The 26,949-nt window shown below is 42.4% G+C and overlaps 1 protein-coding gene and 1 long non-coding RNA gene across 2 annotated transcripts in view; one reads left to right on the top strand and one right to left on the bottom strand.

The window, feature by feature from the left end:
• Positions 1-9,873, top strand: part of BCL2 (BCL2 apoptosis regulator) — a 112,898-nt gene extending 103,025 nt beyond the window's left edge. Inside the window, exon 3 of the mRNA XM_068161017.1 lies at positions 5,038-9,873. Coding sequence (XP_068017118.1) covers positions 5,038-5,172 — 135 coding nt within the window. The 3' untranslated portion in view covers positions 5,173-9,873. The remainder of the gene's footprint in view (positions 1-5,037) is intronic.
• On the bottom strand, positions 1,745-26,949 carry LOC137452531 (uncharacterized). The gene is made up of 3 exons (XR_010990110.1): positions 26,862-26,949; positions 4,965-5,632; positions 1,745-2,011 (listed from the first exon to the last, which is right to left on the bottom strand). It is a non-coding gene; the product is annotated as an uncharacterized lncRNA (long non-coding RNA).

Genomic DNA, 26,949 nt, shown 5'->3' with positions numbered 1-26,949 from the left:
GCAATTCCCGTTCAGTAAAATGGGGAAGTCTTGCTGGCTCTTCATTCAATACAGCATGGCTCAAGAGGATATCCTGCCAATCCAGTGATAACGAGGGAAATAAAGTCACTTCCTCACCAGCTGTTTGATTCAGGTAGAAAAAGGAAGCCTTTACTTCCTCGTGTTTGCTCTCCTCACTGCCCTCTTGGTCAGAAATGCCAGGCCTTCTCCCTCTGTATTTTCAGTAAGGAGCCATCAGATCCATGATGCTTTGCTAGGCTCAGCCTATGGTAAGTAGGCACTTAACTGCGGTCCAGGAGCTATGTCTTGCCTCTCAAGCAGGAGTGAAGGCTGAGTTGCAAAAGGCCTGAGACTAAACAAACTCAACAACACACAAGCAAAGAATCCCTGTGTAATTAAAGATAGCATTTGTCTCTTGGAAGAGCTGCCAAATTTGGGCCAGTGGAAGAGCAGGGTAGGGTGGTCTGAATGCATTAAGACTGGCCTGACAGCACACTATTTTGCCTCTTAATCCTCTGAAGGTGACAAACTCCATTTTGCCCTGGGCGCCCTTCAAATTCCAGGAACTCCAGCCAGGACCACCCTATGTCCTCCCTGCATATAGTTTAACAGGCAAGAGGGGAGCAAGGAGAGCTCTCAGGGCAATCTTCCAGCGCTCTGCCAGTCAAGCCCAGGTAGCTGAGGCAGGCATCTTCAATGCTTTGGTGCTAAGAGGATTTTAGGCAGAGCATCTTTTCCTCCTCCACTGCCATCTTTCATGCTTCACAGAAACAGTCAACATGAAACTGCATAGGCAATCAGCAGTGGACAGCTTTGATTCAATCAAAGCTTCTTAAGAAATTACTTTTTACAAACTTACAGAGCTGAATGAAGAGATCTTTTCCATATAATTTCTAACTATCCTACTTTTACATCTAGGATGCAACTTCCCATTGAATTTTGAATAAGTACATCTTAAAGGCAAGGCCTCCAAACATTTCCTTTCCAATTGTGTACGACTTCCAGAAAGGCTGACCAGGACAGAATTTGGCCCAGACTGTTTGCCAAGGGGTCCCTTGCTTTCATTATAAAGAGTACTTTTCAGAGGACACCGAGTGTTTCAAGCAGCTTTCCTAATCTTATTTTCTCTAGAGATTCTCTTATTTTACACTGAATTGTTTACGTGACAAAAATCTAGCAACAAATACATGGGTTTAGTACAGAAGGAGACAAACCTTATCAAATAGTTGAGATTCTGTTTAGGGTTCTCTCTGTGCTAAGATAGTTTTCAGCAACAGGACATAGTTCCCTCCCCCCCTCCCTGTTTTAGTACATAAAATGGATGTGTTTATTTAAAACAGGTTTGAAACTTAAACAAATAGTGACAGGCTGTTCAAACAAGCTTCGGAAATAGGCCTAATCAGGATGTTTGAGAAGGGGAGGGGGAACAATCATAAAGAGCTACTTGTAATATATAGTGTAGGCACCATTAAGTTGGATTCATGTTATTGTTCTAATATTGGGCTGCATACTTCATTAACATTCCTCTTTTGAGCCATAGATTAAGCTGTACTTTTGCCCTGTCCTCAGGTTTTATTGTAACTTTTCATCCATCTTCATGCCTAATACCAGGAGCTCTACTGAATCACTAGAAATGGTCTCCCCAGACAATGCTGGGAGGCTGTTTCTATAGGGGGATAGAAAGGAGGCAAAAATATACTCTTTTTGATATTCATACCGTGTATGCATCAGCTGTCATGAACAGACAGAACTGAGACCTTCCCCATGGAAAGAAACCACGAGAATCTTAATGTTAAAATCTTTTCACATGACTTGCATTTCCATGGGTTTGTGTTTGGGTTTTGTTTGTGTGTTTGTTTTTAATTTCCTCTCTTTTCTCTCCATAGTAATACTACTAGTTGTTGAACTTACCCTTGTATTTTTAAGAAGCCTAGTCTGGAACTCCCTATGCAGACAGAGCTCCTGTGGAAGTCAGTGGGTCTCCAGTGGTGACAACAGGATTTAGCCCAGTCTGTAATATTTTAGGATATTATGTTACTTCATAGCCTTAAGGAGAGATACAAGCAGCCTTACAAAGAGCTACAGAGCAAACTGAGTGTGCTTTTCCATCTCTGCAACAGCAGAGCAGAAAATTAAGGCCAGAGTTTGCAAACGTCTATTTCACAAACCAAGTAGCTAAGCAAAAGTTGCCAAATCTTTTCCAGAATGAAGAATTTGCATTAAAACTTTACTTCCCAAAAGTTAAGCTGCTTTCACTTAAGAGTCCAAGTTTGAAAATTATAGCCTGGAGGAACAAGCATTGAGAAATAGCTGCAGGCACAGATCTATTTTTCAGGTCAAATCTGTTGGCCAAAGTCTATAGCTGTTCTGTTAACAACCCTTACCTACTGGCAGCCACTCTTCCCCACAATATCATAGTATCAGTTAGGGTTGGAAGGGACCACAAGGATCACCTAGTTCCAACCCCCCTGCCATGGGCAGGGACACCCCACACTACATCAGGCTGCCCAGAGCCTCATCCAGCCTGGTCTTAAACACCTTCAGGGACGGGGCCTCAACCACCTCCCTGGACAACCCATGCCAGGGCTTCACCACTCTCATGGGGAAGAACCTCCTCCTCACATCCAGCCTCAATCTCCCCACCTCCAGCTTCATTCCATTCCCCCTAGTCCTATCACTACCTGAGATCCTGAGAAGTCCCTCCCTAGCCTTCCTGTAGGCCCCCTTCAGATACTGGAAGGCCACAATTAGGTCACCTCGGAGCCTTCTCTTCTGCAGACTGAACAGCCCCAACTCCCTCAGCCTGTCCCAATAGTACTTAATCAGATAGCATCTTTTGGAATGAAGTACGTGTCCTTTATTTCTTTGAACCTCGGTGTCAAGTGAACAGGAGGCAAAATGGCAAAACATTTAAAAAGCTTACGCGCCCTCTTGTGGTAGGCTCCCAAATGCTCTTCTGACGGTAACTGGAAATGCCTCATGATGCAGGCTAATTTAGCTACATTTTCAGATTAACGTGCCTGGAAGATTTATACGGATCATAGAGACCTGTCTCTCGATAATTCCTTCTCTAAACCATAACATATATGCATTTTTAGAAGGAAGGTTACCTCCTAGCATAGAAACATTATAAAACAGCTAAGGCCCTGCAACATAAAAAGAAAATACTCATTTCTGCCAAAAATGCAAAGTTGAGAGTAATAAAGGTAGAGACAGAAACCCCCTACATTGGATAGATATTTCTTGAGTTTATCTCAATAGTTTGGGAGCAGACTACACAATAAAAGAGTTGCCATAAAATGATGCTATCAGTTTTGCTACGCTTTTCAAGTAATTTAGCTTGGGCATTTTTACTGCTTTCATGCTATACAGAATGATTTATCTGTCCCTCAGGAACAGTCTGAAGCATCATGTTTGTTAGGAATTGCATGCAGAATACCACTGATCTGATCAGCCCAATCAAACCTCGTTGCATTTATGAGTTACAAAAACTTATTTGCTACTTTAACAGCCTGTCCGTTTGGTGTCTATATGCACCTCCAGACTTTTCCTGAGCAGCTTTACAAAACTGCTCTCCATACATGTATGACTGCAGCTCTGAGGGTGGTTTGAGCTGGGCTGAGGGACAGAACTCCCCCTACGCCTCACACCAGGTGACCTGTGGGCAGCTGTGAGCAAGGGCACCACTGTGTGCTTCCCCTCGTCTTCTGGCTGAATGTCTTGGTTGTAGGATGGGAGGCATGTCAGACAAGAGGATCTCATGGTACAGGAGCTCTTTTTTTGTGCAGGACTACCAGATCATCTGGTTGACCCAGTGGGTTGTATAACCAATCCACGGCCACATCCAAGGTGTCAACTGCTTTAGTGACAAAAGGGATCAAAGATGTAACACCCCTAAAGCTTCAGTTTATGTGGAAGAAATATCTGTGGCTACTGCACATAGTCTTCTGAAGCCATCCCAATGGAACCAGATAAATACTGCCTTCTCTTCAGCAAAATCAACCAAGATTAGAGATGCCCCATGCCCAGTGGAAATGAAGAGTTTGCAGAATGAATGTCCATTTACCTTCTTTGTGTGTATATACAACATTCAGGAGCCAAAATGGTGGTAGTCACATTTAGATATTCTGCACCTCTCTTGGGTGTTAGGTTGGGTGTAGCCTAAAGCAGAAGTCATGACCATAAGTAATTCCAGGAATATTTGTAAGGAAGAAGGCAGGAGAACTTGGTACTAAGCACTGCACAAAAACCACAGTTCCCAAAACACTATGCTGCTAGGTTTGATGGCAGGTTTTGTGCTGGTGTGATTGCTGGACAACCACAAAAAGTGAAGAAGTTGTCTTCTGAATATGAGCAAGCAGTGTGCCCAGGTGGCCAAGAAAGCCAGTGGCATCCTATCTTGTATTAGAAATGCTGTGTCCAGAAGGGGTAGGGAGGTGATTATCCCCTTGTACTCAGTGCTGGTGAGGCCACATCTCTAGTTTTGTGTTCAGTTTTGGGGACCTCAAGAGAGATGTGGAGATGCTGGAGGAAGTGCAGAGGAGGGCAATGAAGCTGGGGAAGGGCCTGGAGAATAAATCATATGAAGAACGACTGAAGGAGCTGGGGCTGTTTAGTTTGAAAAAGAGGAGGCTGAGGGGAGACCTCATCACTCTCTACAACTACCTGAAAGGACATTGTAGGGAGGCTGGTGCTGGTCTCTTCTCACAGGTAATCAGTGATAGAACAAGAGGGAATGACCTCAAGCTGTGACTGGGTAGGTTTAGACTGGACATTAGGAAAAACATTTTCATGGAGAGAGTGGTCAGAGATTGGAATGTGCTGCCCAGGGAGGTGGTTGAGTCACCAACCCTGGATGTGTTTAAAGGTCATTTGGATGTGGTGCTTGGGGATATGGTTTAGGGGTGAACCTTGTAGAGTAGGGTTATCAGTTGGGCTTGGTGATCCCAAGGGTCCTTTCCTACCTGAATGCTTCTGTGATTCTCTCTGTCTGAAGAAGCTACAGCAGTTCTGATATTCCATTATTCTCTTTTCTAGGACGCCTTCGTGGAGCTGTATGGCAACAGTATGAGGCCTTTGTTCGACTTCTCCTGGATCTCTCTGAAGACTATCCTGAGTCTGGTTCTGGTGGGAGCTTGCATCACTCTTGGCGCTTACCTCGGACATAAGTAGAGCCAGCCGGTTTATCGCGGATTACAAAAGTCTTTCAAAATAACAGAATAATGTTCTTTTTTCTTTTCTGTAGCACAATGATATTTTATGAGCAAAACAACTTCCCAGCTAAAGATTAAATCAGCTATTACTGCCAAAGGAAATATCATTTATTTTTACACTGCAGGAAAATTATTTATTAAAAGATATTTACATTTTAACCTGCTATTTTCAGAAACTCTGCAAGTTGTATCTGTCATCACATCATGTTGTTATTCTTAACTTTAATGAGCCCCAAAGTCTTGTAGGTTGGTTGGGTTTTTTTTCAATTGATGCAGCTGGCTGGATTATTTTATCTCTGAAGAGCAAATATACTGACAAAGACCTACCTGCTTACACTTACAGGGCAGTTACTTGAGCTGCTGAAGGCTGCATAATTGTATTGATTTTCCTTGCATTTTTCCAGATGGCTGGGAGGGATCTGAAAGACAAGGTCAGCATGAACAAAGTTCTCACCCTGTCCTGCTGGTAAGAACTGATGGAGTATAAGATTCAACATGGTACATACATGGGGTCAAGATGGCAACTTCTTGAAGGACACCTGACTATGCCTACAGGAGACCAGTTGGAAATACGATTGCCTATGCCTTGTAAACGTGCGTTTTTAAGTTATCAGTTGTGCCATCACATCACAATTTCCCAATCCATGTCAAATCAAATGCCTTTTTTGTTGTTGTTAACGGAAGTGTGAAGTTAAATCTTTGGGGCTTGCAGGAAATTGCCGTTCCAATGATTTTCTCAGAAGTAAAACATTTTTTTATGGCTACTGACACAGAAACATCAGGAGACCTTAAGTGCCTGCTTCAACAGAGCAGAGCTGGAGTCTGAAGACCTGACCTGTGTCCCACTCTAGTGGGCTTGTATCTGCAACTAATCCTGTTTACTTACTGAGTTCCTCTAGGGGTTTGAAACCAATTAGATGCAGTCTCTAAATCCCTGAAAGTTGAAAAAGATCTTAATTTTATTTGGCAAGAAGCAGACCTCAGCTAAGTTACAGATTAGCTCTGACTATCCTTGTTTATCAAACTGTACACCAAAAGTGAGTTCATTTTCACAACAGGAAAAGAAAGTGAGCTTTATCCTCCTGCCCTCACCCTCAAAATTATTTCATGTTAATAATGTCCTAAGACTGTCTGCAGAAGAAAAGATGATGAAGAAACTCCAAATCCTCTCTCTGGACAGAGACTGTCTGACACCTCAATCGCGCAGGTACTGTCATTTCAAGTGAAAATAGGGTGGAGGAAATGGGAAGGGGGGTGCGAAGTTATCTGCTCACGTTGCAAAATGCAACTCAAGTGAAATTAGTGCAGAGTACTCCATATACTGAGTACATTTTATAAAGAGATCCATGTTCTGAAACAGATGTGTCAATGCATTTTCAAGTGGGGCTTTCCGTGCGCTCGGATGGGGGCCAGGAGTCCCAAAGACGTCGAAGAGTCTGAAGGGTGTCCCATGGGCTGCTCTGAGGCATGGAAATGTCTAGCTTCAAATGTTTAGGTCAAGCACTCTCTATTTTTTCTAGCAATTTTTGAAATCTGGAATTTGTGGGTAAATGGACGTCCAGACATAAAAAGGAAAGGTTGCAAACCTCTGGATAAAATGCACCGTACAATAAGCGCTCTAAGGGTTAAAAACAAACACACACAGTAAATAAACTGTGGATCCAACCTCATGATTTCAGTCAAGTAACTTTGTGGCATTATATGCAAAATATGTCCATTAACTTGGGAATGTAATATGTTCAATGTTAAGGCTGTAGTCGATATTGTGTCTTCAAAGCTGCTTTTTGTTTTGTTGTTTGGTTGGGTTTTGTTGGGTTGTTTTGTTCTTTTCAAGAGTTGTACATCTCAGCTTTTTTACTGCTATTTAGTTACGGCACCTACACTTTGTATGAGCAAAGATGGAGCGAGCTTACGTTTCCAGTTTGAAATGGCTTTTAATTTTCTAGAAACGTAGAAAGGAAATATCTCTAAGAACTCACAAATGTGACCTGTGCTTCATGAAAGAAAACTGAAAAATCCCACCATCAAAAAGAAAAAAAGGGAGGGGGAAAAAAAAAACAAACACGTGAAAAAAGCACTTGTAATATTTTCAGAGTGCTTCTGTCAGAAGTGGGCATGCTCATGTAGGGTTCCTCTGAAAATTACTTTAAGTGGGAGCACACAAATATTGTCAATTGAATGTGGGCTTTGGGGTGTTTTTTTCAGCTTCCAAGTTGAATTTATCTGCAAGCCAATTTCACAACTGGAGTTAGCCAGTATCGAGCTAACGTCTTGCTTCACAATCTGGTCTTTGTTTCAGGTGTGCCCATATGCCCATTAAAGTTGCTGAACTATTAGACCTCGAATTGTTTCGATAGTGTTTATTTTATTAAAGGTTTACATTGTCAAAAGTAGTAAGAGAGTACCTATCAATTGCAGTGCTGCTATACTACCATTAGAATTTGAATGGGGTTTATTTTTTAATACCTTTCAATGGCAAAAGTTTTTTTTTTAAAGCTGCTTTAGAAATAATATGAAGAATACACGTGATACACATCTAAATAAATACTGAGGGGTTTGTGTTCTGATGTGTCTACTCACTGGACTTCCCAGTGTATTAATACCAGGCAACAGGAAGAGTCATGATGACTGTTGATGATCTTATTTTATTAAAGAGCTAATGAAGCTTTCCCATCCTGACTGCAGAATAGTACAGTATTGTGGCTGCATTAGGAATAATGATAGTTAATAATACATTTATTAAGAAACATATTAGAAACATTGAATGTATATAAAAGCTTGAACTTCCTTAATAAAATCCTCTCCTTTCCCTCTTGCATTTCTTTTGCAATAATTCCTGTCTTTCCTGTTGTTCATTACTTCCACATAAGAATTTTTTCCCCCACAAAATGCCTTACAGACTTTGATGCTCCAAGACTATGGCTCAGTGAAACGCCATCCCCTGTCACTATGTGTGCACACACAGCTGACCACTCTCAACAGACTGAGGTTGTAAAAGCAAACAATGAAAAAAAGAGGGACACGTCTTAAGTTGGTTAAGGTGTGGAAGGTCAGAGGACAACAAAGGAGGAGGTCAAGAAGTAGAAGAAAACAAACAGATCACTGAAATATCTCCTTGGTTAAAAATGACTGTTACTTGGAATTTGTTCATCTCACATCCTTTCCCTTGAAAAGAAGATGATACAAGGGCAGAGGAAAACATTACAGATTCCCCCAAATTATTCTTCACTATAAAACTTTGTTAATTCTGGAGGCAGTCTTTTGCAAAACAGGAAATCCAGAGGAATTTAAGACAAACAGTTCATTTTGCTGCCTTCAGTTTATTTGATGTTAGTTTTCATTCCATTTATTAAGAAAGTAATGAAAATATTTTGCTTCTGAAAAAAGAAATCTGTAAGATTGCCTATGATCTGTAAGAGATCAGTAACTTAGGAACAGATTGAAAAAGTTATGTGGTCTGAAATCACAACTGACAGAGTACATTTCTTAGTAGAAGCAGCACTGGATCCACCAAAGGAGTAACAGGGCTGTTGAAGAAACACAATATAGAGATGAAAAAAGGGGGCTGGAAGATATTAGAGAATGACAACAGTATGTAAGAAAATCTAATGTTTCATAATGATGCAGGAGTTCACCAAGGTGGTTGGAAAATAACTTTTAACTAAAACCAGATGCAAGCGTGTGCACTACATGACTAAAATGATTTCACATTTTCAATTACAAAATAATTTGTAAATGCCTACCAAAATATCCAATTATTATAAAAGTTCATTGATTTGATCATGTGATTGAAGTAGGGTTGCACTAATAAGGAGAACCTATGGGGGGAAAAAAATCTGAAAGCAGATGTGCAAAGGAAACATGAAGGCGATGCAGTTCACAGAACATAGACCCAGTACCCTCAATCCTTGCATGCATGCAGTGTCCCTAGCTGAGGCATCAGGAGTCAGCTACACACAGGGCCTGCAGGCTTTGACCCTGAAGCATGACACTGTGCTTAGCTGTGCACCTGCACTCTGCAAACCTAGAAGTCCTATTGCTTAAAGGTATTCTCAAGTAGCACAGTTAAAGCCTCTTTCTTTTGATCCTCTATCTTTAAACAAGCTAGCAAAATGATTCATTTGTATTACGAGTTTACAGCTCAGTACTATATGAAAAATTAATAATCTTCTGATTTAGGAGTATAAAAATTATTTCTCATTGCCAAACCCAAGCTTTGTTTTTCATTCCTGTTTCTCTTAAAAACGAGGCAAAATAACAAGGAAGACAAAAAAAAAAAAAGCTACTTTAATCTGTGTTTGGTCTAAACCATACTCCTATGTTGTTAATGCAGCTTCATCACACAATGAAATCTTTTTGCAAAAGCTATTCAGCATTAAGAATTTCACATAAAACTGGTTTTTTTTTAATATAATTTAAATAGCATCTTTTTTTCTTTTTTTTTTTTTCTTCTTTTTCCCTGAACATTTAATTATCACCAGCATAAATGTACATAAGCAGATACTGTTTATCCAGTACTTTCGTTTGATGTATGTATGGTATTGTAGTTTGTCAGTTTATCCTCATTTAATATGGTTATGTTGTTCTTTGTCTTTAAAATGTTATAAGAACATGCTGCCATTAAACTTCCCGTGTCTGTCTAGTTAATATTGTGGGGGGGGGAAATAAATAATAAAGCACACTGTGAGTTACTTGCTTTGCATTGTTTAGGATTCACTGATAAAAAAAAACCAAATCTACCCAAATGTTTTGAGTGTAATCCCATAAATGAAACATGACATTTCCTTCCTGACAGTTCTATTGACATGTTTTGTTCACTATTGGTTAGTATTTGCCAGCCTTCTTTGAAGACCTCTGTGCATCAAGATGCAATTATCCACATTTGGTAAGATAAGCTGCTGCTGGGTGAAATACAGTCCACAGCTGTATCACACACGTAAGCACAGCATCACCCATTCTGCTGTCCCATACATCTGATGTGTTATGAAAAGTGCAGCACAGAATCACAGAACCAAACAATATTAAAGGCTGGAAGAGACCTCCAGAGATCACAGAGTCCTACCCCCCAGCCAAAAGCAGGATCACCTAGGGTAGTCCACACAGGAACACATCCAGGTGGGTCTTGAAAGTCTCCAGAGAAGGAAACTCCACAACCCCCCTGGCCTGTTCTAGTGCTCCATCACCTTCACTGTAAGGAAGTTTCTCCTCATGTTTAGGGGAAACCTTCTACGCTCAAATTTGCGTCCACTGACTCTTCTATTTATTTGCTAAGACGACTTTCTGTCCTTCCTAGGAGCTGGAAATGCCAGTTTCAACAGGAGAAAAGTATATTTGTTACCACTGAAGGTTTGTTACGGTTAGGGTTGGTTTCCAGCAGGTATTTGGGCATATTGCTCATATTTGTTTGCCCTCAAATTGCAGTTGTTGCCATGTATCTTCTGTAGCTTTAGTTCATGTAGAACATAGCTAAATGAGCTCAGGCAATGCGTATCATACTGCCCAAAGGATTTAGCCAGCTTCTCAAATGTGTTTTTCAGCCTAGCATGTGCGCTGTGCTGTCATGGCTACACTTGAGAGTGCCTGAAGTCAGTAGTTTAAATGCTTTCCAAGGACAGTTCAAACACATGCAAATCATGATCCCCTCTGTCTGTGACCCTGGAGACAGGGAAGGTGGAGGAAGTCGGCCCAAAACTGAAACCAGCAGCAAAGCACAACTGATAGACTCTGTCCTCTGAGCTCTGGGATTAAACCATCTAGCAGAGAACAAGGTTGCTAAATTCTTTGCGAGGCAGAAGGTAAGCAAATGTGCAGTTCTGCAAGTACTGTCAATTCCCCCCCACTATTCAGTGAGACTGAAGAAAAGGAAGGAAATGTGGATTAAATTAGCCTCAGCACTCTTTTTTTTTCTATCTGAAACCCAACAAAGGAAGATGGGATTAAGTTTCCCTCGGGAGGCAAATAGAGTTCAGCAAAACCATGTGAGTTAGTTCAGTGATTTTCCTCTTTCTGACCAGTCAGATGACTCTTCTAAAAAGCCAACAGATTAGCACCCATGATTAAATGCCTGCCTTATCACTGACACCAAGCACACTGAACAGAAATCTGGATAAAGACATAATGAACATTAGTCCTGATAACTAAGGTGGGTTTCGGCTATCTGAAGATCAGGTAGAAGCATCTTTTAAACGAGTTTTGCTGGGCCAAAACCAGAAAGTTCATTTCTCAAAATATACTTGAATGGCTTCAAGCACTGTTAAGTCTCTACAGTTGCTGCATTGTCGGCAGTGCACTAGAATACCTCTGTGGCAGCAGGCTTTCAGTCTCGTAGTATCACAGAATCAACCAGGTTGGAAGAGACCTCCAAGATCATCAAGCACAACCGATCACCTAACCCCATCTAACCAACTAGACCAGGTGCTAAGTGCCTCATCCAGTCTCTTCTTAAACACCCCCAGGGACACTGACCCCACCACCTCCCTGGGGAGCCCATTCCAATGGAAAATCACTCTGAGAATAACTTTCTAAGATTAAGCCTAACCTTCCCCCTGTACAGCTTGAGACTGTGTCCTCTTGTTCTGTTGCTGGTTGCCTGGGAGAAGAGACCAAATCCCACCTGGCTACAACCACATAGTTGTAGACAGCAATAAGGTCTCCCCTTAGCTTCCATTTCTCCAGGCTAAACAACCCCAGCTCCCTCAGCTGCTCCTCATAGGGCTTGTGTTCCACACCCCTCACCAGCTTTATTGCCCTTCTCTGGACATGTTTGAGAAACTCAACATCTTTCTGTGTCCAGAACTGGACACGGTACTCAAGGTGTGACCTAACCATTGCTGAGTCAAACAAGATCCTGGTCATGCATGTAAATGTGCATCTGGAGCAGACAGTACTGGTGCAGGGCTTTATAGAGCCACAGGTGGCAGAAGTAAAAGCCTGTCAATCTATTTGGAGCAATGCAAAAAGAACTACCTTCCCTCTGCCCAGCAAGCTATAGACACCTGCCTACATGGTCAGAGATCACAGAATTAACAAGTTTGGAAATTACCTATGAAATCATCAAGTCCAACCTATCACCCAACACCATCTAATCAACAAAACCATGGCACTAAGTGCCTCATCCAGTCGTTTTAAAAACACTTCCAAGGACAGTGACTGCACCACTTCCCCAGTCAGCACATTCCAACGGCCAATCACTCTTTCTGTGAAGAATTTCTTCTTAACATGCAGCCTAAACCTCCCTTTGCACAGCTTCAGACTGTGTCCTTTGTTCTGTCACTGGTTGCCTGGGAGAAGAGACCAACCCTGACCTGGCTACAACCTCCTTTCAGGTAGTTGCAGAGAACAGTAAGGTCTCCCCTGAGCCTCCTGTTCTGCATGATGCCCAGTTCCCTAGTTAGTAACTTTCTTGCGGTTGTCTGGAGTTTCATGCAGGTTTAAATCTCTCCCCACCTTTACATTCCCACTCTGAAGATTACTGATCCTCAATATATCCAGTAGGTAAACCTTTCCCTTCTCCAGCTGTGCCTCCATGAACAGTACTCTTCTTACCACCCTGAGAACACTGAAGACCCTTTGGCAGATAAGGTGTGGATGATACTATTAGTGGATCATTAACAACTTCGTCCAATGTGGCTATCTTGGGCTATACTACTATGCTCAGAAGCACTGTAGTGCTCTCTTGCGTTGCTATACCACTGACCTGAGATCATTTCATCCAGATCACAGAGAGACACCTGATGCCAGTTCTGTCAAAGCAGCCACAGCCCATGCTAAAGCTGTTTATTCAAAGTGTGGGGGAATGAATGACACATGGCTCAGCATCATCTAGGTAGAATGGCACAAACAGGCTTTACCACAGATACCATACTCTACTATGAGTTAACTTTCTCCCAAAGAAAAGTAGCAGAAAGTTAACTTACAGTAATGGAAAAAGAAGTTTGGTGAGCTTGATCTAGCAGGGGTTACAGTGAAGCAGCACTTTGTGTAATGCATTTAAGTATATGCAAGCCATGCAACTACTTCATATTCCTCCAGAAACTGTTCTTTCAGTCATGTATCACGAATCCCATAATCAGATTTACTGTACCATTGAAACACAATATCTATGTCTTAAGACACACAATCATATCTGATGCAAACACATAAAAGGTCAATGCATGCGATCTGTAACTGGCCAGAAAGTTAACCATTCACACTAGGGTGGCAACAGCTTCGGTAGCCTACATCAGACATTGTGAAAGGAGAACATTTCACATTTAGCATCAAAATGGACAAAAATCTTGGCTGTGTATTCCTGCTGCACTAGAAATAAACATCCCTGATTTACTGGAAGCTTAACAAAAAAAACAACTTGAAAGCAGCACACTTGTCCAAAAGCCTCTTGCTCTCTTCTGGGGTTCAGCCCTCCAAGACACTTGTGTGACAGCATATACCTGTAGCTGTCTCTGCTTAGCAGCATTCGAACTGCACAGCATTTCACAGAACCAGAAATGTGAGAACCACACCTTGAGTCCAGTTCTGGAGCCCCTTTTACAGGAAAGATATGGACATGCTGGAACATGTCCAGAGAAGGGCCACGAGGATGATCAGAGAGCTGGAGCACCTCTCCTGTGAGGACAGACTGAAGGAGTTGGGGCTGTTCAGTCTGGAGAAGAGAAGGCTCCCAAGTGACCTAATTGTGGCCTTCCAGTAACTGAAGGGGGCCTACAAGAAGGCTGGGGAGGGACTTCTCAGGATCTCAGGTAGTGATAGGACTAGGGGGAATGGAATGAAGCTGGAGGTGGGGAGATTCAGGCTGGATGTGAGGAGGAAGTTCTTCACCATGAGAGTGGTGAAGCCCTGGCATGGGTTGTCCAGGGAGGTGGTTGAGGCCCCATCCTTGGAGGTGTTTAAGACCAGGCTGGATGAGGCTCTGGGCAGCCTGATGTAGTGTGGGGTGTCCCTGCCCATGGCAGGGGGGTTGGAACTAGATGATCCTTGTGGTCCCTTCCAACCCTGACTGATACTATGATACCTCTGACTCTTGAATAGTTTGGAAAGAAAACAGCAAGAGACTGGAAAGCGAACCCATGAGCCACCCTGAACAGGTGAGAAGGCAGTTTGGAAATATGCTTCCTTTAAGACAGTATCACTGGAAAATAGGGGTAGTCACAGTTATGAGGACAAAGCCAGGTGGATAGACCACGGCAGAGCAGTGGATATGGTTTATTTTGATTTCAGTAAAGCATTTGACTCTGTCTCCCACAGCATCCTTGCAGCTAAACTGAGGAAGTCTCTTCCTTATGAGGAGAGACTGGGGGAGATGGGACTCTTTAGCTTGAAGAAGAGGAGACTAAGGATTGAGCTCATTCATGTTTATAAGTATGCCAAGGGTGAGCACCAAGAGGATGGAGCCAGGCTCTTCTCAGTGATGCCCAATGACAGGATAAGGGGCAATGGGTAGAAGTACATAGGAAGTACCATGGAAACCTGAGGAATTTTTTTTTCACTGTGAGGGTGACAGGACACTGGAACAGGCTGCTCAGTGGGGTGGTGGAGTCTACCTCTCTGGAGGTTCAAAACCTGCCTGGATACATTCCTGTGTGATCTGGTATAGGTGATCCTCTCTGGCAGGGGGTTTGGACTGGATAATCTTTCAAGGTCCCTTCCAGCCCCTAACATTCTGTGATCACACCTCCACATCTCTCACGTGATCCCACAGCACTGCAAATAGTAAATCAAAGTAATGATAGTATCGGGGGAATGGAACAAAACCAGAAATGGGTAGATTCAGATTGGTATTAGGAAGAAATTTTTCCCCATGAGGGTAGTGAGACACTGGAACAGATTGCCCAGGGAGGTGGTAGAAGCCCTATCCCTCAAGGTTTTTAAGGCCAGGCTGGATGTGGCTCTGAGCAACCTGATCTAGTGTGAGATGTGCCTGCCCATGGCAGGGGGGCTGGAGCTAGATGATCCTCAGGTCCCTTCCAACCCTAACAATTCTATGATTCTACAATAGCACAATAAATTCTCCCAGCATTTTCATTTGGGACATAAAAATCAATCTTTAACCAAGGACAAACAGCACTGCTTCACTTATATCCAAGTCACAGCTTCCAGTGCTGGAATTAGATCTCAATCCTATTACTTGGCAGCTGCTTCCTTGTTTTCTGGAGGGGGAAAGGAAGGTCAGTCCAGAAGTCATAAAAGATATTCAAGAAGCAGAAAAGGAAATAAACTACACAGCTTCCTTCAACAAGATGAGATGGCATCCAAGGTTCATCAGATCTAGGGTCATATCACATGCTTCTCAAAGCATGCTACCAACTAGAGAACTACTCCCATCACCATCCACTGAGAAAGTCCAATTAATATCAGCTGGACCTAAGAGGAGATATTTTAGTACTTGCTCTGGAAGCAGAACCATTGACAGCTGCAGAACAGCTTTAACTGCTACACAAGGTTATTCAACTACCTGAGAAAGACAGGGATCTTTCTTCAAATAGCTATTTTTCTTAGGTTCAAGTTAATTGTGTTGGGAAGCTCTGTGCCTGGAAAAGAAAAAAAATCAGAGAGACACCCCAAACACTTCTTATCCATTATGAGGACAAAACCCCAGCTGTCTCTGTCAATACTTGCCAATCTCTTTGAAAACACCACCAAAACTTGTAATGCAGTCAGAATCATATTAGGAAAATGGAACATGACACAGAGCTGTGAGATGTGAGCACAACATATGCAAACACAGACATAGCCGGGTCTAAGTGGTATCACTTTCTTTACTTATTTTGCATGCTTGCCAAGTGACATTTTACCTCTTCCTTTCCAAAAACCTTCATGGAAATTATTTCTTTATGCATGTCCAGAATACCACCAACATGATCAAAAAATCTTCATTCACTTGCCCTAAAATGTTTAAATTCTTTCTTATGGGAGAAAACTTATTTAAAAAAAAATCCTTGGGTCAATTAATTTTTTTTTATTTAGGAAAAATTAGCTAGTCAAAAAAGATGTGATTTTTGGCAAAGAGAAGTGTACACACCCACACAAAAACCCACAAACAACTGTCCTTCATTTTCAACTGTATGTCCACTGTGGAATCATCCTCCTCTTTAATTACAGCTGACAACTGCACAGATGTCTCCAGCACAATTTACTCATAAAGACACATCCACTGCAATGAGAACATGACAGACTTCACACTTCACAGAAGAGTAACTTCATTAATGTGCCCTGAGGATCCATTCACCCATCCACTTCAAAACCAACATCAAAGCCCAGTTTTCTTCATCACATCCACCAACAACTATCACCACCCAAGTGTTAGGAAAATAAGTCAGCACTTTTTCCATTATCTCCATCAGCTAAACAAGAGCAATGTACAAACTCCAAGTCAGAGAAGAAAGAATCACAGAATGGTAGGGGCTGGAAGGGACCTCGAGAGATCATCCAGTCCAACCCCCATGCCAGAGCAGGATCACCTATACCAGGTCACACAGGAACACATCCAGCTGGTGAGGTGTTTGGAGCACAAGCCCTATGAAGAGAGGCTGAGGGAGCTGGGGTTGCTTAGCCTGAAGACAAGGAGGCTCGGAGACCTTATTGCTGTCTACAACTGCCTGAAGGGAGGTTGCAGCCAGGTGGGGGTTGGCCTCTTCTCCCAGGCAACCAGTGACAGAACAAGAGGACACTGTCTCAAGCTGTGCCAGGGGAAGTTTAGGCTGGATGTTAGGAAGAAGTTCTTCACAGAGATTGGCCATTGGAATGGGCTGCCCAGGGAGGTGGTGGAGTCACCATCACTGGAGGTGTTTAAGAGACTGGATGGGGTGCTTGGTGCCATGGTTCAGTTGATTAGATAGTGTTGGATGATAGGTTGGACTTGATGATCTCAAAGGTCTTTTCCAACCTGTTAATTCTATTCCTTCTATTCTATTCCTTGAATATCTCCAGAGAGGGAGACTCCACAACATCCCTGGGCAGCCTCTCTCAGTGTTCCATCATCCTCACAGTGAGAATTTTTTTTCCTTATTTTTCCATGGAGCTTCCTATGCCTCAACTTCCACCTGTTGCCCCTTGTCCTGTCATTGGGCACCACTGAGCAGAGGCTGGCTCCATCTTCTTGGCACTCACTCTTGACATATTTATAAACATTAATGAGCTCAACCCTTAGTCTCCTCCAAGCTAAAGAGCCCCAGCTCCCTCAGTCTCTCCTCATAAAGATGATGTTCCACTCCTCTAATCATTTTGTGGCTCTGCAGAACTGGACACAATATTCAAGATGCAGCCTCACCAGGGCAGAGTAGAGGGGGAGGAGAGCCTCTCTCAACCTACTGACCACAGCCCTTCTAATACACCCCAGAATGGCACTGGCCACCTCAGCCACAAGAGCACACTGCTGGCTCGTGGTCATTTTCATTTCCCAAAGACCACAGGTATTTATCTTGCTGACCCATCCAATTAGGCAGTATGAATCACCAATGACTCGTAGCACAAGTCTTCAATTCTGCCAAAACATTACAAAATTAGCACAGAGCAGCTACTGTTGTCATTTTAATGATGTGCCTATGATGACTGTAGCTGACCAAACAAACGTTGTGGTGTTATTTGAACCGTTTTAATATGTAAAGTATTTCCTACAGAAATAAGCTTGCAGACTTTGAAGATAACAAGGTGGCAGAAGTCAGTTATAAAATTTATCTTTACTGGGTAGAAGAGAACTAATGTTCTCATTTATGAATGTCAGGCAAGCTTATCTTATTCCCACGTGGGGCAGCAGCCCCACATGGAAACAACAAAAGCTATGGGACTCTACACAAGAAGAACAATCACGTTTCCCATTTGTTTAAACAGAAGCTGAATGCATGATGAAATGTGTCCACAGATGGAGCCAACTATCTGAAAACAAGAGATGCTAACATTTAATTAGTTTAGTCTTTAGAAAAGAAGACTGAGAGGGGATCTCATCAACGCCTATAAATATCTGGGAGGTGGGTGTCAAGTGGAAGGGCCAGGCTCTTGTTGTTGGTGCACAGTAATAAGAACAACTGGTTCAAACTTGAACATAGAAGATTTCACCTCAACACAAGGAGAAACTTCTTTACAGTGAGGGTGATAGAGCAATGGAACAGGCTGCCCAGAGAGGTTGTGAAGTCTCCTTCTCTGGAGACTTTCAAACCCCACCCAGATGCATTGCTGTGTAGACTACCTAAGTGATCCTGTTTTGGCAGGGGGGGTTGGACACGATGATCTCTTGAGGTTCCTTCCAACCTCTAATGTTCTGTGATTCTAATTCTTCAAGTAAAGACATTTATTAATCATAACTACATCTGAGACAAGGTGAGATTAAGTTTTATATTAGAAGAATTAAGCCACCAGTTTGTATCATTATTGAGAAGCCTGATAATCAGCCTGCACACATGAATTCCACTAAAGGTCTACCAACAGCAATAACCAGGGAGGTGGTTACAACACTGCTCATTTGTCATACTCTCACAGGAACAGAAACAAAATGTCATGTTCAACTCCAGTACCTCTCCTGAAGGAGGACAATAAGGTAAACCAAGTTCAAGTAGGATTCAGTAGGTCCTCTCCACTCATAATGGGCTTTGGATTTTGCAAGATGTTTGCATCTTTATATCCTAGGTGGAGCTAAGGGCATTGTGAACCTTGTAAGGGTCAAGTCTCAAGAGCATTACAACCTGAAGGGAGTATCGATGCGGGGAGACGGGACACCAGCAGAAGGAAATTCTCCTCCTTATTGGGATTTGCCTTAGGAGAGAGTCCCTCTGAATTCCTCTACTGCTGTCTCCTCTCTTTTGCAGTGCAGACATACATACCTGTGACTTAAGACTCCAGCACTGATGAATGTCCTCCTTATTGTAAGAAGGGTCTCCCTGCCACTAGACTATACAGAGAACATTTACCATCACAGTTAAATTCTCTCACAAAACAATCAATGTTGTGAGACAACATTTTCCCCGAGGTTTGTTTTTTCTTTCTTCCAGTCTCCCTGACCTTGTTTGATGGCAAGATGGAACATGGTAAGGGAAGGTAATAATACAGGTCAAAGTTGCACAGGGAATCTTTTAGTTCTCAGGTAGAAGAAAAATGTCCATGGAAGTTATAAAATCACTTCTAAAGCTGATCTACCTATATTGCAGGAAGGACGCAGTGAATCTTACTTTGTAAATGTGATTTGCATATATATAGGCAATGCATCAAGACAAAAACCAAGTTCTGGCAGATGAAGACTTTATATTACAGAATACAGAATCACAGAATACCTCTGGCTGGAAGACACCTCAATGATATTCCAGTCCAACCCTCCATCCAGCACTGAAGGGTCAACACTAAACCATGTCCATAATCACCAGGTCCACACACTGCTTAAACACCTCCGGGGACAGTGATTCCACCACTGCCCTGGGCAGACCATTCTAACGTTTGATAACCATTTCAGGGAAGAAATGTTTCCTAATATTCAGCCTGAACCCCCCTCTGGCACAGTTTGAAACAATTTCCTCTGGCCCTGCAACTTGACACCCAAGAAGAGGCTGGGCCCCCTCCTCACTCCAAAACCTCCCTTCAGGGAGCTGCAGAGAGTGATGAGATCTCCCCTCAGCCTCCTCTTCCCCAGACTGAACAATCCCAGCTCCTTCAACCGCTCCTCATAGGCCATGTGCTCCAGGCCCTTCATGAGCTTCACTGCCCTTCTGTGGACATGCTCCAGCACCTCAATGTCCCTCTTACAGTGAGGGGCCCATACTGAACACAGTACTCGGCGCTGTGGCCTCACCAGGGCTGAGTATAGGGGGATCATCACCTCCCTGTTCCTGCTGGCCACCTGTTTCTAACACAAGCCAGGATGCCATTGACTTTCTTGGCCACCTGGGTACACTGCTGATTCATATTTAGTCAACTGGCAACCAATACCCCCAGGTCCCTCTCCCAAGTTGCAGCTTTCCAACCACACACACACGCACATATATATATAGAGAGAGATATATTCTACTAAGCAGAATTCAAAATTACAGAGAACATCACTAAAAAGCAGTTATACTGACAAAAGTGGAGCCTCTTTAAAAAATTGAATACTTATTTTGCCAAAAAATCCATCTAAGTGCAAAAGCTTAATATAATGTTAACTGTGGCACTGCTGTTCTACCTGTATAATCAGCTTAATGCCTCTGAAGATGTAAAGAACACTGCAGCAATTAGGTGATTGCATCTTAATGCCAGCTTTAAAATGAAGGGGGGGGGGGGCGCGGAAATCACTTCTTCATGCCTCACAAAAACAAGTAATTACTTTAAATCCTTCTTCCTTGAAAGCAAGTTGCAAATTCTCCAGTTTCAAAACAGACAGACAAATCTCATGCAATTTGTCTGGTTTCAAATTATTAAGATAATTCATAATAAAAAGCTGGAGGGGAGAGAATTAGGTACTAGGAAAAGATGTTTGGGTGCACATCAACCACAAAAATAAACTGAGATCAGATGAGAAAGAGAACAGGATGGCTATTAACTTCCTGCCTAGTCTTCACCAGGGCTGGTGTTACAAACTTTGGAGTACAGCTGTACTTAATGACTTTGTGGGATAGAATAGAATAGAATAGACCAGACCAGACCAGACCAGACCGGAAGAGATCTTCAAGATCATCGTGTCCAACCCATCAACCAATCCAACCCACCTAAACAACTAAACCATGGCACCAAGCACCCCATCCAGCAGCCTCCAACGAACCAGAAAGTTCTTCCAACTTTAGGGATGAGAGTTAATTATAACTCTTTTTGTATGTGTGCAATGGTACTAAATTATTAAGAAATATTGTCCTGTCCAAAAACTGTGCAATATCCACTGAACTTGATTACCATAGATGAGTATTTGCCAGAGACAGGGCTGTAAAGTGATTAACCTTAATAACAAGAGAAAGCATTCTGCCATCAAACTTCAGCATGCAAATGGCTTCCCCTCTTGTTTCACCCAAAGTGTAGGCAATGGTGTGGAATGGCAAGAATTTCTGTTCCTTCTTCTTGCTAGTGAGGATGCAGGGAAGATGCCTTGACAGAGAGAGCTGTGTGCCTAAGAAATATAGCCCAAGAGATATTCACTGTTGAGACTAACACACAAACTGGGAGGGGTTTTTTCCCTGTTTTTTTTTCTAACATACAGTAAGATGAAAAAAAAAAAAAGAAGTGTGCTAGACATGAACCAGTAGAAAGGTTCTCACTGTTGCTTGATAACAATAACTACCTTGTCTAGAGAGTGGATGAAGCTACAGAAGAAGCAAGGAAACTACATTCCTTCTCCTCCTCCTTCATCACCCCCAATCATGTCTCTTTAAATTGCACTGCAACTGCTTGAGGCATGCTAATTCCAGCATCCATGACTCAAACAGCCTTCTTTGCTCTTTGAACACGTAGGTCTCCCAGACATCTCCAGGCAACACTGTCCACCAGGTTAGGCAATTTGACATTTTATGTAAAAAGTATGAAAGAACGTGTGCTGACATTGTAGAATCGCATGCTGAGGGCAGCTTGAAGGGAAATAGAAAACAGAGTGTAAAAATAGAACACAGAGAGTGAAAACAGAGAATATCAATTGAATATTAGAAAACAGGGTCAACCTCGGGATCATGCTCTTTCACTTTACTCATGTGTCCTTTGGAACAAGTGCAGACAGCCACCGCCAATGTCTTGATAGCCTAACTCTTGGGTTCTGTGCTCACTGCCTGCCTGTGCAGACCATCTTTGTGAGTATAAAGCATAGCCTGGCTTTCTTTTCTAGACAGGTTAGACCCACGGGGACTCCCTGAAAGAGACAAGACAGACAAGACAAAAAAAATCCCAGGGCACACTGGAAGGATGACTGCCAATGGGACAAGGATGAAAGACTCATATACGGGATTAAAAAGGGCAGTGAGAAGAATGCATAAGAGGACTATGTTTGCATCCATCCAAGCCATACTTCCAAACAAATACATTTGAATTCAATTATTCTTGAAGCAAATAAACCAATTAGATTTATATCATTATAATCTAATTAGGTTTACATCATCAATAAGACAACAGAGACAGTAACATCTCAAGAGACTTAAAGCAATCTTTTGAACTTTGAATGAAGGCTATCGCTGTATCTCCTAAAACTAACACAGACAAGAGAGAGATTTAAGGCTTCTAAACACAGATGCAGCATGTCAGTTTAGCAGTGCTAAACAAAACCAGCGGTGCCTTATTAAGCAAAAAGCAAATCACCAAGAAATCAGCTTTCCGAGATCAGCTGAACTGTCACATTGTGCTCACAACTAAAAATTACCCAGCAGCTTTTTCTGAACAAGACACACAAATGAGTTTTGCTCAGTGAATGCAGAAGCCAAACTTTTCTATTGTGAGGGTTTCAATGGACACTCAAATAACTCAGACAGCATGGAGGGGGAATGGTGTCTCTGACCCAGTTTCTGCATAGCAGGGTGATGGTGGTAGGAGTGCTCACAGCAGAACCTCTTTTCTTTAATTTTCCCCTTCTGCTTGCCTACCATCACTTTGAATAATCCACAGATGTTATTGCAGGCTCAATAATAAGATTAATTGATCTTAATGATTGCTAGGGACTTCCTACATTCATACAGCTAGTGATGTCTTCAGTATCCAGGCTCTTTACACAGTGCAAGAGAAAAATTTGCTTTTTTTCCTTTGGCTTTCTTGTTTCATAGCCATTCTGAAAGTAGAGTTTTAATTTCTTCCTGATACCTTTGCCCTAAACCTCTTAACATGCCATGAGAAATTCTGCAGGTCAGACTCTCTTCAACTGGTGCAACTAGGCTCTCCACCAAGGAGTTTCTTGTCACTTCTCATGCCACTGATACGGGAGAGGATGCAACTGCTCCTTTTCATAGAAAACAAAAGCCTACAGAGGCAGGGAACTGGATTACTGAGCAAGGGGATAAATGCCTGAAAGAAAGGCTTTATATGCACCAAGTGGCAGGGAAACCAGGAGTCTGCATGTGCCAGCACATAAGGGCAGTGTCCCCTCCAGGCATCCAGGCAAGAGATGTGACAGTTGAGCTTGAGTGAAAACACTGAAAATCTGAGTAAGAGGCAAATTTCAAGCAATGCACGTGAAGCTGAAATGACAGGTTCCTCCCACAGCAAGGGTTGAAATACACTTATGAGTCTCAACATCCACAATAATAATTTTCTCTTTAAAAAGCCCTCACTGCTAGCCATGTTTCAGTCTGATTTTCAGCAGATCTTGAAGTATTACAAACCCTTGCTTGTCTGCTTTGATATGTCACACATCACCACTAGCCTGACAGCTCTCCGGCAGATTTTCAAGCACCTTGAAGAATACAAACCCAACTTTGCTTCTAGTACTTCCTCCACTTCCAGATCCTAAAACAAAATCTAATTCAGGGGCTTAAAAAGAGCAAAATCAGAAATAGAGCTCACCAAGGCTCTGGTAAGTATGACACTAAAAAGTTATACTGACAAAATCATTAGAACAAAAGGGAGAAAGCATAGCAGGAAGAGTTTTATGCCAGCTTTTAGGCTGCACTGTGCTGTACCCCATAGCAGGGGTACCTAACCCTTGAGAAGCACACAAAGAATTCTGCTATGCTTAAACTGGAATTTTACCAGGTGAATGCCGGTACAGGTGCATAAATCTGAGGGGCAACATGCAATCTGAACACAAGCAGTGGAAGGAGGAGAGCCAGCAAATTGTTAAGGAGATGCCTGTTCAATCCTATCCAACAGTAGAGCTGCCAAAGACCTAAGGAGTCACTGTCATCAGTCACAAGACCTCTTCCCAACTCTTTCATAACTTTCCTTGGCTAAGGAGTGTTCAACATGCAGGTGCATACTTTTTAGGGTTTAAGGAGATTAGTCACTCTTGCACTAGTCAGTTATACTCAGAAGACAAAAAGACTACGACTGGAGAGAAGAAAGCCTGATGCAACATAGGTTTTATTTGTCCATCAACCATACTTTTGCATTCTCATTCCATTTGAGAAACCAGGTCCCAGTTCTGCATTCTTCCCAAGAGGGTTTTCTTAATTTTTTTCTTCCACTGGGGAAGAAGAGGTCTATTGGAGCATTTACATTATAAACCTAACTCATTCTGGTTTGCATCCAATACTTTCAAATTCACTTTCTCAAAATACATGCATTTTCTGCAAACACTTTGTATCATTTCTTAAGAAAATAGTGGTGGTTAAAATTTTTGACCATTTTAAGTAATTCTTTCATAAGAATTGTGTCTCTGCCCCAGAAAATGTTAACTAGTACTCTAACTTCAAGACCGTTACATTCACTCAAGTGACAGAGGCATAATTCCCTCTGCTGTCAGAGGCTTCCTTTTTGACTTCAGGCCATTCACTTTGCCTCTATGCAGCTGAAATGCAGCTGTAAAACTGGTATTATAGCAACTTGTACCATACAGAAACACCGTGAGCATACAACCACTCATTACTGTCAAGCTCTTGCATACTGTGGAGGAAGAAGGTATAGAATACACAATACATGAACTAGGCTTTAGAAAGATATTGCAAAGGATGATGGACTTGAGTGAACTATGATATGCAACTGAGAAAAGCAGTGTCATTTTCTGAACAACCAAAGCCTTAGGACACTCTTACTCTTGCAAATAACACCACAAAATGTGTAATGGAGATAGGCAGGACTTCTGTTTTATATCTCAGCTAGTAGACAAGAATCATTCTGCTGCTCCACAGACAGAAAACATGCAGTGGGTCAAACAGACCAAAAGGGAATGCAGCCAGTACTGGAGAGTCAAGACCTATGGAATAAACACAATCACTCCTAAGGCACTTTAATTTTATCTCCAGTAGAAAAGCCAGGCTTGGCCTGGCTTTGCTAATGGCATATGAGGAGTTCACTGCCTGAAGTCATAAGCTTATGATGTTGCTTTGATGCTGGAGATTTGCAGCTCCCCTCCTGCAACTCAAAGTATGTTTTCTGAATGTAGTCTTAGCTAAAATCTGTTCCTGAAAAGAACCAAACTCATGTACTTGTTGGTCTTGTATATCCATTATCTAGATTTGGGGCAGCTTGAAGGCTCCCTCATTTCACACACCAGAGTTGAGATGAATGTGGAGAAGCTGGTAGCACTCCATTGCAGACATACGCTAACAGGGAATGGTGCAGAGCCTAGTGTCCTTTTGTTCCTCTGCATATTATTAGCAGTACCTAGTAATGAAGCTGGCAGGGAAAAAGAAAAGTACTGAGAAAAGTGAACCAGATGATTAAGGAGTAAAGAACATCAGATGAAACTAAAAATAGTCCCTCGGCAGTTGTAAAGGAAATTCGTTTGACAGGAGGCTGCTTCTTTTGTCAAGAGTGGCTTGTTGTGCAAGAGACAATACCAACACAGGCTCCTCTTATCTTGGCTGTCAGTTTAACTGACAAAAAAGAACAGGGGTTAAGATCACTGGAGTCACAGTCAGTCTTAACATGTGTTTGTTTTCATGTTTTATGAGGGATTAATGCTGGCAAGAACCTTTGGTGGCAAGCTCAGTTAAGCAATTTCATAAAAATCAAATGAGTATTCACTCGTTATTAAAGGCAACAATTAAGCTCCTGCCTGATGCTGAGCCTTCAGGAGCATTTATTCCTCTGCATACAAAGGTAAGAACTAGGAAGAGGTTTTAAAAGACTCCACTTTAATACCACCTCTCTCACAGAAGAGAAGCCAGTGTAAAAACAGGAGGAAAAGTAAAACATGAGGCCCTCAGCAGCTTCCCTGGCGATTGCCCACAGGAGTGCAGGTGAGCCTGTACAGTCCTTGCTAATGTGCCTTCTGACATGCCTGCAAGCTTTCAGAGAGCCTGGTAGTCACAGCTGCCAGTATCTGCTGGTGATCAACTAAGCAAATCACAATCTGTCCAAGTACCACAAGTAAAGGCCAGGACTTTGAAAAACTCAAGAGACGTACACATACATGCACACACAGAGTGTGGGAGCACTGTGCAGGAGCAACCACTTGGATATGATGCTGGTGTGAGGGAAAACAACTCTTATTAGTTTTCTTGCCATGGACTTTCATGAAACATTCATTGTTAGAGCAAGTGTGCCACACTAAACTGCAGGTTAGTTCAAAACATGGCACTCTCACTCTCTCCTCTGTTCTGTTTTTTTCTGAGGAAATGTTCAGCAGCACAAAGACATCAACACAGAAGCCCTGTCTCCTTGGTCATGACTAAAGTCATCCTCTCTGTCCCAAACACCAAAGTCTTTGGTAAAAAAATAAATAGCAGAATGCAAGGTGAATTAGTGGAAATACCCTGTCAAAAAGCAGATAACCACTTTGAACTTCAAGTTGAAAATACACACTGGTTTACTGGAGACTTTGTTGTCAGCTAACTTAGAAATAACTTGATCCATTTCCCACTCGGTACAGGAAGACCTTGGAGGCAGATTCTGTCCTACACCAGACCCACCTGCCATGAACTGCTTGGGCCACAGGATGCCACTGTAGGATTTCTTTTTCAGGAGGTCAAAAGAAACTGTGACAAATCATTTGCGTGAACTAGATACCTACATTCAATGCCTCTTTCCCCTTGTCAGTGCATACAGTTGCCAACATCACAGATCTAGACAGACCAACCAGATGTAAATAGCTCTGGGGTGCACTTGATCAGGAACAAAATGTTTGGATACCTTTTAAGGTTATTGAACCCAGATCTCCATGCACTCATATGTTTCCTATGCACAAGAAATCTTTCAAATGATTGCCAGGAGTGTAGAC

Source organism: Melanerpes formicivorus, unplaced genomic scaffold (genome assembly GCF_026170545.1).
Source record: "Melanerpes formicivorus ecotype bairdi unplaced genomic scaffold, bMelFor1.0.p_v2 SCAF_55, whole genome shotgun sequence".
Classification (NCBI taxonomy): Eukaryota; Metazoa; Chordata; class Aves; order Piciformes; family Picidae; genus Melanerpes; species Melanerpes formicivorus.
The sequence above is the reverse complement of the archived record's forward strand: the minus strand, read 5'-3'. Positions and strand labels throughout refer to the sequence as shown.